This window comes from Bufo bufo, chromosome 10, assembly GCF_905171765.1.
Source record: "Bufo bufo chromosome 10, aBufBuf1.1, whole genome shotgun sequence".
Taxonomy (NCBI): domain Eukaryota; kingdom Metazoa; phylum Chordata; class Amphibia; order Anura; family Bufonidae; genus Bufo; species Bufo bufo.
This window is the reverse complement of record NC_053398.1, coordinates 129939941-129959176: the sequence shown is the minus strand read 5'-3', so window position 1 is coordinate 129959176 and position 19236 is coordinate 129939941. Positions and strand designations below refer to the sequence as shown.

General features: G+C 43.6%; 2 protein-coding genes across 6 annotated transcripts in view; one reads left to right on the top strand and one right to left on the bottom strand.

The window, feature by feature from the left end:
- The window catches only part of LOC120981117 (fatty acyl-CoA hydrolase precursor, medium chain-like), a 675808-nt gene that overhangs the window by 265987 nt on the left and 390585 nt on the right, over nucleotides 1-19236 (bottom strand). The gene's annotated exons all lie outside the window — the stretch shown is intronic.
- The window catches only part of LOC120981115 (fatty acyl-CoA hydrolase precursor, medium chain-like), a 289738-nt gene that overhangs the window by 184742 nt on the left and 85760 nt on the right, over nucleotides 1-19236 (top strand). Inside the window, exon 1 of one of the 5 annotated variants that reach the window (XM_040410608.1) lies at nucleotides 12911-13074. The exons of 3 other annotated variants lie outside the window; for them this stretch is intronic. In XM_040410608.1, coding sequence (XP_040266542.1) covers nucleotides 13014-13074 — 61 coding nt within the window. In that variant the 5' untranslated portion in view covers nucleotides 12911-13013. Of the gene's footprint in view, nucleotides 1-12910; nucleotides 13075-19236 lie in introns of those variants that run through there. One more of the 5 variants, XM_040410613.1, reaches the window with a different exon arrangement.

The window sequence follows — 19236 nt, the reverse complement described above, 5'->3', positions numbered from 1 at the left end:
CATCTATGTAATGTTTCCACGTGACGACGTGGTTGCAGAAAAGTGGATTAGTATATAAATATGTATTTTCAAAATCATCCATGTAGCAATTTGCATAAGGGGGCACCACGTTGGACCCCCATCGTGGTTCCCTGTATCTGTATGTAGAAATCGTCCTGAAATAAGAAGAAATTGTTGGACAGTACTAGTTGCAATAATTGTAAACAGATGTTGACTACCTCCGTGGGCATGTCAGTCTACTGCTTGTATACCCTTACAATGCTGTATTGAGGTGTAGAGGCTTGTCACATCCCAAGTCACCAGGATGGCTTCTGGTGATAGAGGTGGTAGATTATTTATAATGGTTAAAAAAGCCGATGTGTCTAGCAGAAATGATTTTGTCTGTTTGATAAGTGGTGTCAGGATTTTTTCTAGAAAGATAGACACTGGCGAGAGAACAGAGCTTGTGGAGGCCACTATGGGATGTTCTGGGGAATTTTCCAAGTTTTTATGTATTTTAGGTAGTACATAGAACACTGGTGTGATTGGATTAGAATTGGTGAGAAAATTGACCCCTTTAGACATTCTACTTATTACTGCGTCTTTCCTTCTCTTCCTTCATCACTGCGGCATAGGTAAGTACTCCAAATCAGATGTTACTGAAAGCATTGTGGGGCATGTTATCTCTCCATTTTGGATATTCCTTCCTTATATTACATACGGAGCCTAACCTAGACTGAAACGAAACATGGGGCCGACTCTAGAACCTTCATCAGATGGTGTCAGTAATATGAGTATTTTCCTTGTATATCTTCATCATGGAGCCAAAGAAATAGTTTTGTTTTATAATCGAGCAATGTGATATTTTGAACATAATCACAGAATGAAGTGGCCTAAATGGGAGGAAGTGCTCAAAACCCCAAATCCCTCCGCATGTGATCCACTGCTAACGGCAATCCCCAGCAATAATGCATACAATGGAGGATATCGGCAGCGGACCACATGCACCACAAAAACAAACATCCTACACAAGATGGAATAATGTGTGGATGAAAATATAAAAATCCATAAATCACTGCAAAAGCTGCACAACAATAATATGCTACTGATAATACTGGCCAAACCCTCACGCTGATGTTAAAAACGGAGACTTTGGCTAATATATTCTAGTCAGGAACATATTGGAGCCCAAGGCACCCCGTCAAGGTATCTCAGTGTGGCATGGGTCCTACCGCTGACCTACCTACAGTGTGTGACCACAGTCCAATAGGTGCTGAGGTCCGACTCACAGTCAAACTCCCACATACCTCCATAGTAAGATCACTAATACAATGGGAGGGTAGGAGGAGGCTGCGAGCCCCACCTATAACAGGCCATGTGACACAGGCTACCAGGTGCACCGAATGTCACCAACCATACCCGGGGGAGCAATCCCTCCGCATGTGATCTGCTGCTAACAGCAATCCCCAGCAAAAATGCATACAATGGAGGATGTTGGCAGCGGACCACATGCACCACAAAAGCATCCTACACAAGATGGAATAATGTGTGGATGAAAATATAAAAATCCATAAAAAATCCACAAAATGAGACTTTGGCCAATATATTCCAGCACTTCCTCCCATTTAGGCCGCTTCATTCTGTGATTTGTTTCTTGATATATATATGGAATGTGCCATATTGAGGGTTTGGCCAGTATTATGGATATTTTGAACATAGCCAATAGCTCATACAAGTATTAAGATTGTGATATTGTAACATCCCGGAGTATGTCACTAAACTCTTTCTCCCCGCTACAACATGTTAGGTGTACATTTATTGTCATCTTTTGTAATCTAACATTGCATCTTTCTGTATATGCATTTTCCAGGCCTCTTTGATGTATTTTGCTGTAATCTCCATGTGCACCAGCAGGTGGCAGCAATATGTTTAGCAGGACCTTAGCCAGTTTAGTATTGCTAGACTGGAATAGTTTATTCCAGTCTAGCCCCCCCTCTCTGTGAGCAGAAGTGGGCTGGCCCATGTCCTGTCTCATTGGGAGGAAGGAAAGTTCTAGTCAGTGTACCAGCCCCCCCTGCTAGGGGTAGGCTGTGTTGGTAGGAGCTCCCAGAAACAGGGATCCCAACCTAGGATCCAGCCTCGGCTGAGGCCAAAGATCCCCCTTTCCCAGACTGAGCCTTCAGCCTCAGTGCTGGTGGACAAGAAAGCAGCACCTCCAGTACTACAGATCTCCAGGACGAAATATACCCTGCGAGCAGAACTGTGAGTGTTAATCCAAAGACCAGGAGAAGCCAAATTCCTCCTCAGCTAGTCAGGCCCATATCAAGCAGACAGACAGAGCAGAAGATAGTTACCTGCCAGATTCTCCAGGCATATGTTAAGAAGCAGAATAGATATATTGATTCCTGCCACATATTGCCAATACCTGCTGGGACCCAAGGCTAATGCTGTTACTCGTATGGATTCAAGCTGCATTAAGTAAAGACAAGTTCGATTATATCACCAGTCTGGATCTCATTCCTTATTATCAAAGTTCCTCAGTTACTTCTACTAACAACACTCAATTTATTGCATGTGAGCCAGGATCCAGGAGTCCAGCCGTACCAAGGTAGGAGACACCGTTGACATTACACAGAGACATTATCCCCCCTCTGGCATTCCTCACTTGGTACGTGAGTTATATCATCTTAAAGGGCCCTGCGACTATAACCTGCGCACATTGCAATTGGTGTCACGAACAAAAACTATTAATATTGCGCCAGTGTGCATCAGTCCCAATCCGGCTTACTGCAATATATTTTCATGTAAATAGTATTATATTATACGAATACCATACTTTCTTATTTTTCTTATAATTTTTCTCCTTATTTTTCGTTATAATTTGGTGTGTTTACTTGACATATACATATTTATATGTGTACTCTGGTCGGTTTTATACTTACCTCTTGTCTCTTTGTTATGGGCAATGTCTGAAGAAGGCCTGCGTGCCAAAACGTAACATATGAATATTGCCGCATGTTAAAAATAAAAATTCTCTACTATCAAGATCAAAAAGTTTAATGCTGTAGTTGTATTAATTATTCAAAGTATTATAATAGTTACTACAGATGAGCGAATCGAAGCTGACGAAGTGGAATTCGTAACGAATTTCAGGAAAACTTTGATTCGCAATGAATGCGAATTTCCTCGCGCTTTGTGGTAACGAATCGCAATTTTTCGTAAAATGGCGTCTACATATGTAAGGATATGGGTCAAGGAACTCTGGGAAGACCGGATGACCCATAATGCCATGCATGCAGCCAATAAACAGCCAGCCCTAATGTCTCTCTTAGTGCAGGGAGAGACATTAGAAGGCGCTAGGGACAGTGTTAGGAAAAACCTCATTGTGAAAAAAAAGCGATTTACAAGTGCAGGGAAAGATTATTTGGGGATCCAAATAGCCATTAGACAGCTCTGTCATTCCAGCAATTTGTTCTTGGGGTGCAAGTGCTACGTTGAAAAGCTTTTAGTGGCTTATATCTGTGGAAAAAGAAAAATATATACAGTACAGACCAAAAGTTTGGACACACCTTCTCATTCAAAGAGTTTTCTTTATTTTCATGACTATGAAGGCATCAAAACTATGAATTAACACATGTGGAATTATATACATAACAAACAAGTGTGAAACAACTGAAAATATGTCATATTCTAGGTTCTTCAAAGTAGCCACCTTTTGCTTTGATTACTGCTTTGCACACTCTTGGCATTCTCTTGATGAGCTTCAAGAGGTAGTCCCATGAAATGGTCTTCCAACAGTCTTGAAGGAGTTCCCAGAGATGCTTAGCACTTGTTGGCCCTTTTGCCTTCACTCTGCGGTCCAGCTCACCCCAAACCATCTCGATTGGGTTCAGGTCCGGTGACTGTGGAGGCCAGGTCATCTGGCACAGCACCCCATCACTCTCCTTCATGGTCAAATAGCACTTACTTTCAAAGTTTTCCCAATTTTTCGGCTGACTGACTGACCTTCATTTCTTAAAGTAATGATGGCCACTCGTTTTTCTTTACTTGGCTGCTTTTTTCTTGCCATAATACAAATTCTAACAGTCTATTCAGTAGGACTATCATCTGTGTATCCACCTGACTTCTCCTCAACGCAACTGATGGTCCCAACCCCATTTATAAGGCAAGAAATCCCACTTATTAAACCTGACAGGGCACACCTGTGAAGTGAAAACCATTTCAGGGGACTACCTCTTGAAGCTCATCAAGAGAATGCCAAGAGTGTGCAAAGCAGTAATCAAAGCAAAAGGTGGCTACTTTGAAGAACCTAGAATATGACTTATTTTCAGTTGTTTCACACTTGTTTGTTATGTATATAATTCCACATGTGTTAATTCATAGTTTTGATGCCTTCAGTGTGAATCTACAATTTTCATAGTCATGAAAATAAAGAAAACTCTTTGAATGAGAAAGTGTGTCCAAACGTTTGATCTGTACTGTACATAGTTCACTTCTGCAGTTATATGTAGTGAAAGCAATTAGTGGCTTATTTAATTCCAAAAAATATATATATACACAGTTCACTTCTGCAGTTATATGTGGTTGTCATGATGGGGAGTGGGGGAAACCCCCCTCCATGTACAATGTAAGAAGGATAACAGTAGCAACTAGGCCAAGAAGCAAGGAAAAGGGAAGCCGGTCACCTCCTATAGCGTCCCTAATCCTCTCCCTAACTCCTAACCGTATGAGCGGACCCTGATGGTGGGATCGGCTCATACCCTGGATACCTAATATCCTGAGTCACCCTGGAAATCCCTCACATTAGGAGCAGGGGAGAGACGACCTGTTCATCCACAACACTGAGGAACAGGAGTCTCTAAAGGCCTAGAAGCAGGGAAAAGGAGAGACCCTACACAGCAAGTGGATCGGCAGGTAAGAACAACAAGACAACTCACTTACCTGCCGAAGCCTCCACAACTGGAACCCGTGCATCAGTACAGGAGCCCGAACACACAGCAGGTCACAGTGCAAACAACCCACACAGGAATCCAACATACAACACCAACAACAGCCCAGACATGTAAGAATCATGAAGATGTACAACACACCCTGAACATAAACCCACACCAAACAAATAACAAGTGAGGTAGGGAACCAGGAGCATATTTAAGGAAAGACAATTAATGTCCAATAAGGTGTCCCTCAAGAACTGGGCAGAATCACCCAGGCAAGGAGCAGAGCTCCATCACCAAACAAGGCTGTAGTACAACTGCCCCCAGCCTGCAAGCCACAGGTATATATCAAGCTTGCGGCCACATCCAGGACACACCATAATCCCCACTAGCTTGAAGATTAACCCCTAGCTAACCAAACAGCAGGAGGCACACCTTAAAGGGGAATTGCACGTGCAAACCAAAAACTACACGTTGCCACCAGCAACGAGTCTGCATGGCAAACACGTCACAGTCAAACACCAATGAGACCGTGACAGTGGTGAAAGCGTTTAGTGATGTATTTCAGTACTAAAAGAAAAATATATATGCAGTTCACAGTTGCAGCTATATGTGGTGAAAGCGTTTTGTGTCGTATTTCAGTACAAGAAGAAAAATATATACGCAGTTCACTGTTGCAGTTATTTGTGGTAAAAGCATTTAGCAGCATATTTCAGTACTAAAAGAAAAATATATTCTCAGTTCACTTCTGCAGTTATATGTGGTAAAAGCGTTTAGTGGCGTATTTCAGTACAAGAAGAAAAATATATATACGCAGTTCACTGTTGCCGTTATTTGTGGTAAAAGCGTTTAGCAGTGCATTTCAGTACTAAAAGAGAAATATATTCTCAGTTCACTTCTGCAGTTATATGTGGTGAAAGCGTTTAGTGGCCTATTTCAGTACAAAAAGAAAAATATATTCTCAGTTCACTTCTGCAGCTATATGTGGTGAAAGCGTTTAGTGGCGTATTTCAGTACAAAAATAAAAATATATCTGGCGCTTTTAGGGGTGTTTAAATTTCATGTTTATTTATTTAGTTCAGCTAACAGCTTGTCAGACAGAGAAGTGCCAGGCCCTGCACAGGGGAGTGGCAGAGGCCTAAATGTTTCTGGCGCAGGCAAAGGTCGCAGCAGAGTAAGGGGGCGTAGCAGCAGGTGTCGCAGCGAAAAGCCTAAGCTCCCGGTGTCATCTAGCGGTCGTGTCTTGACCAGCAACCCAGTGGTTCTTGATTGGTTAACTCAGTCATCCACTTCATCCCAGATTACATCAGACACCCCCAGCCAACAGTCGGTGGGTTCATCAGACACAACCCTTAGTTGGTATGGGCCGGGAGCAGGCCCTGTGCTCTCACCTGTCCTTAACCTGCCTCTTACCTTTGCTGTTTCCTCATCCACAGAAGTATTGTTTGCTGTGGGCTCAGCTCCACTATACAGCGAGGAAGAGCTACTAGAGAACAGTCAGCAGCTACTGCCCAGCCAAGATCTGGAGGAGACATCCGCCGCTTCCTCCGCTAGGTGGACAACTAGTGTTGAGGAGAGTGGCGTGGGAGGGTGGTGTTGTGAGCACACAGGCTCCTGACCCAGAGACCGTTGAGGAGGACATCCGTGACGTGCAGACACTACTCAATGATGATGAAGCCAATTCCACTTGGGAGCCGGGTGCAGAAGGGGCTTCATCATCATCAGGAGAAGAGGGTGGCAGCTTGCCCATGAGGCAGCAGCTGAGCCAGAAAGGTGGTAGCATGGCTGGGAGTCAGCAGGGTGGCAGCATTGGGAGGTCAGGAGCCAAACGTGCCCCGGGTAGACCACCTGCCCGGGAAGGGGTTCATGGAGGTAGCGGCAGTAGCAGTCAGTCAGTGCAGACTGTTGGGAGGAAAATCACCTACTCGGCGGTGTGGCAATTTTTAGAATCTCTGGGCAGAAGGTGAAACATGGCCAGGGTGCCAATGTTGGCACTATGGCCCTGCGTCAACATATGCAGCGTCGCCATACAGTGGCCTGGGAGAACCGTGGCTCCGATGTGGTGGTCCAGCCTGCCGCAGCAACTGCCACATCAACCAGTGGAATGCACCCGGTTTCAGGCAATCAAGGCTCCACCACCTCAGCTGAAGGGAGCTGTCTGTCATTTCCATCATCTGCTGGTCCCGATGCTCCTGCTCCTCCTACTCCTCGTCTGTCATTCCATCAGCAATCGATCACCGATTATTGTATTATGGCAAGAAAAAAGCAGCTAAGTAAAGAAAAACTAGCGACCATCATTACTTTAAGAAATGAAGGTCAGTCAGTCAGCCGAAAAATTGGAAAACTTTGAAAGTAAGGGCTATTTGACCATGAAGGAGAGTGATGGGGTGCTGCGCCAGATGACCTGGCCTCCACAGTCACCGGACCTGAACCCAATCGAGATGGTTTGGGGTGAGCTGGACCGCAGAGTGAAGGCAAAAGGGCCAACAAGTGCTAAGCATCTCTGGGAACTCCTTCAAGACTTTTGGAAGACCATTTCAGGGGACTACCTCTTGAAGCTCATCAAGAGAATGCCAAGAGTGTGCAAAGCAGTAATCAAAGCAAAAGGTGGCTACTTTGAAGAACCTAGAATATGACATATTTTCAGTTGTTTCACACTTGTTTGGCCAGGTCACGCCGATTCTGCCTCCACGTTGGCACATTGTTGGTCCTGCGACAATGTCCGCCTCTGCCTCCTCATCCTCCACCATGACCTCAGCCTCCACTGAAGGGACAAGTCACAGTGCCCCTCCAGCATACCACATGTGCAGGGCACGGTGGTGTCACGCTGTTCTGCACCTGGTTTGCCTTGGCGAACAGAGTCACACAGGGGAGGAACTGCTCCGTGTGATTCATCAAGAAATCAAATCCTGGCTTTCTCCGCGACAACTGAAAATCGGAACCATGGTGACCGACAACGGGAAGAACATGGTGTCGGCGCTGCGTCAAGGAAGGCATGGCACACGTGTTCAATTTGGTTGTCAAGCGGTTCCTGAAGTCTTCCACCCATCTGCAGGACATCCTAAAAATGGACAGGAAACTTTGCATGCACTTCAGCTACTCGTACACCGCAAAGCACACCCTCCTTGAGCTGCAGCGGCAGAATGGCATCCCCCAACATAGGCTGATATGCGACGTTTCCACCCATTGGAATTCCACCCTCCATATGTTGGACCGCCTATACGAACAGAGAAAGGCCATAAACAATATCTTGATGATCCAAGCGGATAGGAGTACTCCCCTGTGAAACTTCGATGTCAGCCAGTGGCAGCTCATGCGTGACACCTGCCGTTTGCTTAGGCCCTTTGAGGATGCCACATTATTTGTCAGTCGCCAGCACTACAGGATGAACAACCTCATTCCACTGCTTCATGTCCTGGAACAGATGGTGGTAACAATGGCTGGTCAGGGGACAGGAGACGTGGCGCCTAGATCTCATGGCCACATGAGCCCTGTGGGGCTGAACTGGAAGAGGAGGGGGAGGAGGACATTGGAGCAAAGTCAATGTGTAGCGAAATGGGTGGTTTTTCTACTCGGGGACAGGAGAGGAGGAGCACGAGCTTTCTTCACCTGCAAAGTGAAGAAACTACTCACCAGCAGCAGGTAGACCTGGAGCAGGACCTGAACCAGCAGGTGGTGTCATACTTGGACAGTATCCTGCAAGCCGTCATTGAAGATCCGCTGGATTATTTGGCAGCCAAACTGGTTTTGCGGCCGCAAGTGGCCGAGTTTGCCCTGGAAAAGCTGTTCTGCCCGGCCAGTAGTGTGGTATCAGAGCGAGTGTTTATTGCGGCGGGGGCCATAGTTACCCCAAGGAGAACTCGCCTGTCCACCCAAAATGTGGAGAGAATGACCTTTGTCAAGATGAATCAGGCGTGGATCAGCCAGGATTTCCACCCACCAATGCCTGATGCATCTGATTACATCATCCATACCGCCTCACCCAAACTTTGACAAAAGAGACCGGTTTCTTCTGGCTACCTGCCTTAGCTACTACTCTGATGCTGCCACCCGCCTGATGCCACACATCTGATGCCAAGTGCTCCTTCTTTCACCCACCTTCGTCAGCAGGTACTGGTATTGCTACCCACCGTCCCAATCTGTGACTGGGTCACTTTGTGGTCTCCTGATGCTGCTGCTGCCATCTCCACACTTGGTCACCTTGCCACTCTGTGGTATCCTGATGCTGCTGCTGCCATCTCCTCACTATGTCACCTTGCCACTCTGTGGTATCCTGATGCTGTTGCTGCCATATCCACACTATGTGACCTTGCCACTCTGTGGTATCCTGACGCTGCTTCTGCTGCTGCCATCTCCATACTATATCACCTTGCCACTCTATGGTATCCTCATGCGGCAGCTGCTGCCATCTCCACACTATGTCACCTTGCCACTCGGTGGCCTTCTTCTGATGCTGCTGCCATATTCACATTATGTCACCTTGCCACTCTGTGGTATCCTGATGGTGCTGCTGCTGACATCTCCACACTATGTCACCTTGCCACTCTGTGGTATCCTCCTGATGCTGCTGCTGTCGCCACCTCCAGACTCAGTCATTGTGCCACTCTGTAACCTCTTCCTGATGCTGCTGCCACCTCCACACTCTGTCATTGTGCCACTCTGTGGTCTCCTCATGCTGCTGCCACATCCACACTCTGTCATTGTGCCACTATGTGGCCTCCTGATTCTGCTGCCACCTCCAGACTCTGTCATTGTGCTGCTCTGTGGTCTCCTCATGTTGCCACCACCTCCAGATTTGGTCATTGTGTCACTCTTTGGCCTACTCATGCTGCTGCCACCTCCACACTCTGTCACCTTGCCACTCTGTGGTATCCTCCTGATGCTGCTGCTGCCGCAACCTCCAGACTCTGTCATTGTGCCACTCTTTGGTCTCCTCATGCTGCTGCCACCTCCAGACTCGGTCATTGTGCCACTCTGTGACCTACTCATGCTGCTGCCACCTCCACACTCTGTCATTGTGCCACTCTGTGGCCTCCTGATTCTGCTGCAACCTTCAGACTCTGTCATTGGGCCACTCTGTGGTCGCCTCATGCTGCTTCCGCCACCTCCACACTCGGTCATTGTGCCACTCTGTGGCCTCCTCCTGATGCTGCTGCTGGCGCCACCTCCAGACTCTGTCATTGTGCCACTCGGTGGCCTCCTCATACTGCTGCCACCTCCAGACTCTGTCATTGTGCCACTCGGTGGCTTCCTCATACTGCTGCCAACTCAAGACTCTGTCATTGTGCCACTCGGTGGCCTTCTCCTGATGCTGCCAACTCCAGACTGTGTCATTGTGCCACTTGGTGGCCTCCTCATACTGCTGCCACCTCCAGATTCTGTCATTGTGCCACTCGGTGGCCTCCTCATACTGCTTCCACCTCCAGACCCTGTCATTGTGCGACTCTGTGGTCTTCTCATGCTGCTTCCACCTCACCACTATGTCATAGGTCCACTCTGTGGACTTCTCATGCTGTTCCCACTCATCCCACGTCATGACTGGTCCACTATTTTGACTTTTGACCTGGCTGACATTATCATTTATTTGACCTTTCTGTGAAGGTGGATGTGCAATGTGCCGGACCGTGGTACGGTTACACGGATGCCAAATTATGCAGTGGGTCAGGATATGGGTGTAATAGTCTAAGGTTTTGTTTGTGACGCCAATTGCAGCATGCGCAGGGTACTGTTGCAGGGCCCTTTAAGGTGTTGTAACTCACGTACCAGGTTAGGAATGCCAGAGTGGTGTAATGTCTCTGTGTGGTAATAGCAATGGTGTCAACGGTGTCTCCTCCCTGGGTATGGCTGGACTCCTGGATCCTGGCTCACTTGCAATAAAATGAGTGTGTTGCTAGTAGGAGTAATTGAGGGATTTGCAGCAATAATTGAGATCCAGACTTGGAATAAAGTTCAAACTTGTCTTTACTTGATGCAGCTTTCATCCAAGTGAGATACCGCAATAGTCTTTGGTCCCAGCAGGTATTGGCAATGTGTGGCAGGAATCTATCTTCTGCTTCTATCATGTGCCTGGAGCTCTCTGCAGGATAAGTTGTCTGCTTGTGGCTCTGTAATGTGGCAGGAATTTATATCTTCTGCGCTTACTATCTTCTTCTGTATGGGGACTGACTAGCTGAGGAGGAATTTGGCTTCTCCTGGTCTCTGGACGGTACTCACAGTTGGCTTTACAGGGTATGCTTCTTCCTGGAATACTGGAGGTGGCTGCTTGCTTTCAACCAGCTGAGGCTGAAAGGCTCAGCTGGGAATGATGATCTTTTGTCTCAGCTGAGACAAGATACTAGCTTGGATCCCTAGAACTGGGAGCTCCTACACGCACAGCCTTCCCCAATCAGGGGTGGCTGGCACACTAACTCAACTTCCTTCTCTCCCCATGAGGCAGGACATGGGTGAGCCCACTCTGCTCAGAGAGGGGGGAGATAAACTGGAATGTACTATTCCAGCCTAGAAACACTAAACTGTAGCTAAGTCTCAGCTAACATTGCTGCCACCTGCTGGTGAACATGGAAATTACAGCAATATATACTTTACAAGGCTTATAATGCACATTTGTGTGAATATTAGATAAAATCACATTAAATGACAGTATAAATACACTTAACAGGTTGTAGCAGGGTAAAAGAGTTTCGTAACATAACTCTGGGATGTTACAGATGCTCCACAGACAGGATCCGTTTTTTGTGGGTTATTGTTCTAACGGATCAGAGGAAGGGCAAATTAATCAGAGACGTCAACACAAACTTACTGCTTACACCCTCTCCACTCTGTCAGGGGAGCTCTACTTGTATAAGTGTTTAATAGAATAGGTTCTGTAGACATCTATGTGCAATCGGCTGACGACGGTGTAAAAGGAGCGAGCTTCTTCTTGGCGCTAACATCGACCTGTAAGGCTGAGTTGATACTTCAGTTATTTGGTCAGTTTTGGCCCTGTCACTGCTCAAATAAGTGAAGTGTGCAGTGATTCTAAGAGCGACGCCTGTCATCTGCATGTCATACTGACTCACAGTATTATTTCACTACCACAACAGACTCCCAATGCATGTTACTGCAAGGCACAGTGTTCTACACCACTATAGAGGCTCTCTGCAGCCAGGAAATAAATGTTTTTCAACATAATTCGCCGCAAATAAATTCGGGTCAAAGTGAATTTTTACGGAAACTTCGGCGAACCGGACAAATCAAATTTTTGATCTCTCATCTCTAGTAGTTATATTCCTGTACATAGCATGCAGTATTATAATAGTTATATTTTATGCTAGGCAATCTGTAGTTTTTATTAAAACCATTAAGCAGTGTGTGTGACTTTATGATCACTTTTTATTACCAAAATATTTTTGAGTAGAGGTAAAGCACCGATAAAACGGCGAGTCAGCAACTTTGATTTTTGGTTTCCTTTATGGTGTTCACCCGGATCCCACAGATCGATGTCATCAGGGAGAGAGAGGTGAGTGCAGATGCACAGCTCTCTCACTGATTAAGTAAAGAGCTGTATTTGCGCTCTGTCGGAACATTAAGGAAACAGTCAGGGGCTCTGGCCATCCTTGCTTATGTCTACCGATATTTCTTCCCTTTTTTTCCAGCAGATGGTGATAGCGGTTAACCATTCCTTCATATGTTTGGTGGGTTATGTGAATGTCTTTCTGTCTATATGCATTGATAGTGGAGGACGTTAGTCTGAAGAAGGGGATTACCCCCAAAACACATTATTATTGCACTTATGTTTAACAAGGCGGAACTTTGCGAGCAGTAATTGGGCACAAACAGATTTTTCTGGGTTAATGTAACCAAAACAGTCAGCAGCTCTATTTAATAATTCTGTATAAACCCCCCGAACCAGTTTCCTCTGAATTACATGAGGGGAGGTGCCAGTGTAGCAGGATAATATATACCATGGTTATAGCTGGATAACGATGCTAGTAAAACTAGATCAGTAATTAGATCATGATTTGCTCAATGCCAACTAGAAATGTATAATTTATGACCTTAGAAAACCTCCTGCAACTAATGACTCTGATCTAGAAGAAGAGCGTCCACAGCGCACAGGACATGGCGATTCTGCCGCACATTCTGCTCCTCAGCCTTTTCATTCTGACACCAATTGCAAAAGGTAAGAAACAGGGTACAAGATACTAGAGGGCAGGATACCAGGGAGTAATACAAAACCCAAGTAATAGTGCTGCACAGCGACCAGTAAATCCAGAACATGGCCACCATTAATACTATAACAATAATTGCCTTATGCTACTGGAGGCAGTTTATAGTAGTTATATTCATGTACATAGGAGGCAGTATTATAGTAGTTATATTCTTGTACATAGGAGCAGTATTATAGTAGTTATATTCTTGTACATAGGAGCAGTATTATAGTAGTTATATTCTTGTACATTGGAGCAGTATTATATTAGTTATATTCTTGTACATAGGAGCAGTATTATAGTAGTTATATTCTTGTACATAGGAGGCAGTATTATAGTAGTTATATTCTTGTACATAGGAGCAGTATTATAGTAGTTATATTCTTGTACATAGGAGCAGTATTATAGTAGTTATATTCCTGTACATAGGAGCAGTATTATATTAGTTATATTCTTGTACATATGAGACAGTATTATAGTAGTTATATTCTTGTACATAGGAGCAGTATTATAGTAGTTATATTCTTGTACATAGGAGCAGTATTATATTAGTTATATTCTTGTACATATGAGACAGTATTATAGTAGTTATATTCTTGTATATAGGAGCAGTATTATAGTAGTTATATTCTTGTACATAGGAGCAGTATTATAGTAGTTATATTCTTGCACATAGGAGCAGTATTATAGTAGTTATATTTTTGTACATGGGATCAGTATTATAGTAGTTATATTCTTGTACATAGGAGCAGTATTATAGTAGTTATATTCTTGTACATAGGAGCAGTATTATAGTAGTTATATTCTTGTACATAGAAGCAGTATTATAGTAGTTATATTCCTGTACATAGGAGCAGTATTATAGTAGTTATATTATTGTACATAGGAGCAGTATTATAGTAGTTATAATCTTGTACATAGGAGGCAGTATTATAGTAGTTTTATTCTTATACATAGGAGGCAGTATTATAGTAGTTATATTATTGTACATAGGAGCAGTATTATAGTAGTTATAATCTTGTACATAGGAGGCAGTATTATAGTAGTTATATTCTTGTACATAGGAGGCAGTATTATAGTAGTTATATTCTTGTACATAGGAGCAGTATTATAGTAGTTATATTCTTGTACATAGGAGGCAGTATTATAGTAGTTATATTCTTGCACATAGGAGCAGTATTATAGTAGTTATATTCTTGTACATAGGAGCAGTATTATAGTAGTTATATTCTTGTATATAGGAGCAGTATTATAGTAGTTATATTCTTGCACATAGGAGCAGTATTATAGTAGTTATATTCTTGTATATAGGAGCAGTATTATAGTAGTTATATTATTGTACATAGGAGCAGTATTATAGTAGTTATATTCTTGTACATAGGAGCAGTATTATAGTAGTTATATACTTGTACCTAGGAGCAGTATTATAGTAGTTATATTCTTGTACATAGGAGGCAGTATTATAGTAGTTATATTCTTGTACATAGGAGGCAGTATTATAGTAGTTATATTCCTGTACATAGGAGCAGTATTATAGTAGTTATATTCTTGTACATAGGAGCAGTATTATAGTAGTTATATTCTTGCACATAGGAGCAGTATTATAGTAGTTATATTCTTGTACATAGGAGCAGTATTATAGTAGTTATATTATTATACAAAGGAGCAGTATTATAGTAGTTATAATCTTGTACATAGGAGGCAGTATTATAGTAGTTTTATTCTTATACATAGGAGGCAGTATTATAGTAGTTATATTATTGTACATAGGAGCAGTATTATAGTAGTTATAATCTTGTACATAGGAGGCAGTATTATAGTAGTTATATTCTTGTACATAGGAGGCAGTATTATAGTAGTTATATTCTTGTACATAGGAGCAGTATTATAGTAGTTATATTCTTGTACATAGGAGGCAGTATTATAGTAGTTATATTCTTGCACATAGGAGCAGTATTATAGTAGTTATATTCTTGTACATAGGAGCAGTATTATAGTAGTTATATTCTTGTATATAGGAGCAGTATTATAGAAGTTATATTCATGCACATAGGAGCAGTATTATAGTAGTTATAATCTTGTATATAGGAGCAGTATTATAGTAGTTATATTATTGTACATAGGAGCAGTATTATAGTAGTTATATTCTTGTACATAGGAGCAGTATTATAGTAGTTATATACTTGTACATAGGAGCAGTATTATAGTAGTTATATTCTTGTACATAGGAGGCAGTATTATAGTAGTTATATTCTTGTACATAGGAGGCAGTATTATAGTAGTTATATTCTTGTACATAGGACGCAGTATTATAGTAGTTATATTCTTGTACATAGGACGCAGTATTATAGTAGTTATATTCTTGCACATTAGAGCAGTATTATAGTAGTTATTTTCTTGTACATAGGAGTAGGAATGAGCTGACCGCTGGATGTCCAGATTCAAGGGGTTCGTCTGAACTTAATTTCAAAGTTTGGTTCGGGTTCCGAACTTGACCCCGAACAACGAACCCCATTGAAGTCAATGGGGACCTGAACTTTGGGGCACTAAAATGGCTGTAAAAAAGTCATAGAAAGGGCTAGAAGGCTGCAAAATGCCCCAAAGTGGGTGTAAAAGCAGTACAATTGCCCTTCAAACAATTGTGGATAGGGAAATTACTTAAAATAACATAAAATACATATGAATAAAAAACAATCTTGAACCATTATTATAACTTTTATATTTCCCTGTGACGGTGGCAAGTACAGTTTTTTTCACACAAAAAAAATAGGTAGGTCTCACCGACCCAATTAATTGGCTGAATAACTATTATATATCCCTGTAATAGTGGCAAGTAAAAGTTTTTTTCACCCAAAAAAATAGGTCGCGGACTGACAACTCATGGGGTCCCGGGCAATAGGAGATTATGGGGCCCCTGTGTCCCCGCCCACCCTCAAGCCATACCCACATATCGCACCGCCCACATCAGCTATAAATATCAATATATAAATCCCAGAGAACCCTTTCACCTTATGTTATCTGTAGTGTTACATAGGACTGCAAAAATACCCAGGAGCCAAATTAAATTTTTAGTTGTCAAATTTAAAATACATAAATCAGGCTACTTTCACACTAGCGTATTTGCTGGATCCTGCAGGGTTCAGCAAAACCACTTCCGTTACTGATAATACAACCATCTTCATCCGTCATGAACGGATCCGGTTGTATAATCTGTAACATTGCCAAGACGGATCCGTCATGAACTCCATTGAAAGTCAGTGGGGGACAGAAACTATTTCTATTGTGTTAGATCCGTCTTGCTCCACATCCCAGGACGGAAAGCAAAATATAACATGTTGCGGTTTGCTCTCCGGTGTGGGAATGCAACTAAACGGAACGGAATGCGTTTTGGAGCACTCCGTTCTGTTCCGCTCAGTTTTGTCCCCATTGACAATGAATGGGGAAAAACTGAAGCGTTTTTTTTTTCCGGTATTGAGACCCTATAACAGAACTCAATATCGGAAAACTTTATTAACGCTAGTGTGATAGTAGCCTAATAATAAAAAAGATGAGAAGATGAGATGTAGGTCACAGTAGAGAGCCAGCTCTACATGTAGGAGAATACAGCACCACATACCTCTTACATCCAGTGACATCTCCTGTCATGTTCTCTTTCCTCCGTTTGACGCAGACCGCCATGACAAATTCTTTCAGACGCTTCTCCTCTCTACAGAGTTTGTTACACAGACATGTTAGATTTCTCATAATTGGGGTCATTTATCATAGCCCATAGCAACCAATCAGATTCCACCTTTCATTCTCAAAAGGAGCTGTCTAAAATTAAAAGTGGAATCTGGTTGCAACTAAGCCAGTTCTACTTTACACCAGTTTTATAAATGGCCCCCAAATGGCCCTATGTTGTCTACAGCAATTATAATGTCCCCTTGAGTACCCCCAGTAATAATAACATCCTATATTGTGCTCCAGGTAATAATCCCTGTATAGTGTCCCAGAAAAATAATGTCCCCTAATATGTCCTTGTAATAGAAATGCCCCAATAGTTCCTACCCAATAGCGACATCCCCCACACTGCCATCACAGTAGTAATTGACCCCACACTGCCCCCACAGTAGTAATTGTCCCCCACACTGCCCCCACAGTAGTAATTGTCCCTCACACTGCCCCCACAGTAGTAATTGTCCCCCACACTGCCCCCACAGTACCAATTGTCCCTCACACTGCCCCCACAGTATTGATTTCCCCCACACTGCTCCCACAGTATTGATTTCCCCCACACTACTCCCACAATATTGATTTCCCCCACACTGCCCCCACAGTATTGATTCCCCCACACTGCCCCCACAGTATTGATTCCCCCTAGACTGCCCCCACAGTATTGATTTCCCCCACACTGCCCCCACAGTATTGATTCCCCCTAGACTGCCCCCACAGTAGTAATTTTTCCCCCACACTGCCCCCACAGTATTAATTGTCTCCCACACTGCCCCCACAGTATTAATTGTCCCCCACACTGCCCCCACAGTAGCAATTTTTCCCTCACACTGCCCTACAGTATTAATTGTCCCCCACACTGCCCCTACAGTATTAATTATCCCCCACACTGCCCCCACAGTATTATTCCCCCCCACACTGCCCCCACAGTATTATTTTCCCCCACACTGCCCCCATGTAGTAATTTGCCCCCTATTGTCCCTTTAGTAATATGCGTCCCGGCATAGGCGTGTGATGACGTTATTGCGGCTGCCTGCGCCGGGAATACTATAGATAATATCGCGATTCACGACGCTGCGCCATCCGCCGGGCCTGGGTGAATAACTTTGCACAGCTGAGGCGGGCCCCCATCCCGGCCGGGGCCGTCGGACCACGTCGGAAGTGCCCGTCCGGTCAGTCCGCCCCTGGGTAGGTCTCACAGAACTAATTAACAGGCTGATTAACTATTATATTTCCCTGTGACAGTGGCAAGCAAAAGTTTTTTCACCAAAAAAATAGGCATGTGTCACCCACACAATTAACAGACTGATTAACTATTATTTTTCGCAAAGGAGTAGGATTGCACCGAACTAAAATGGCAACAGGTCACCCTCAGACTAACAGCACTATTAAGTATGATATTTCTGTCTCACTGTCGCAATGGAGCTGTATTGCACCCATCAATAATGCCTACAGGTCACCAGCACACTTATTAAAAGTAATAAAGGCCTAACACTGTCCATCACTGCAGCAGCATCCTGTCCCTACTCTAGTTATATCAGAATGGCGGTGCATCATGTGATCCGGCATTTTATTTTTATTTTTTAAACAGTTTTTATTAAGTTTTCAAATATTTGAAGAATAAACATACAAACAAAGGCAGTGTCGCACTGCTACCATTAGTATCCATTCTTACAAGTGCAAAATTATTTATCATTTGTAGTGTCCATGAACATGCAGAGGCTGACAAAAACCCAACTAAACTATCAGTATTAGCCGACCGCCTCCGTAAGATACAATAGCAGCTATCCCCGAGAGACCCTTGATATTATAGACTGATATGGTCCCTAGTGGGCTCTTGGGGTAGATGCCACGATATCTTCTCTTTCCTAATGTACAGTGCTACTTTGTGGAAGTGAATTAGAGAACAACACAGACAAATAAAGAAAAGACTAGAACAAAAATGGAGATGCTCAGGAGTATCTGGGCTCTATGATCCCACTCCATCCCGGTTCAGGATAGTAGAACCGGTTCTTCGCCAAGTGTCATCTGTTGCAGAAACCATGTGGTCCCCGAAAAGCATTTGTGTATGGCCTTATAGATATGTAACGGCAATATGTTAATAAAACTTTCCCACACCTGAAAGAAATGTTCAACTTTTTTGTCTTTTTGATGTAAAGCCTCCACCCAGCCCATACGCATGATATAAGATACATTTCTCTAAGAATAATTTAAAAGGGGGAATTGTGGGCTGTAACCAGACTTGCAAAATTGCCTTGGTGCCTGCTACTGCCACAAAGTGTAGCAATTTCCTACATCCCGGGGTGCAGTTGTATTTATCATTATCCAAATAACTGAACAACGCCCAAAGTGGTAAAATTGGTAAAAATTGGTAAAATTGGTCAAGTGTGTGTTAGTGAAGGTGATGATTTTGTCCCAGAACT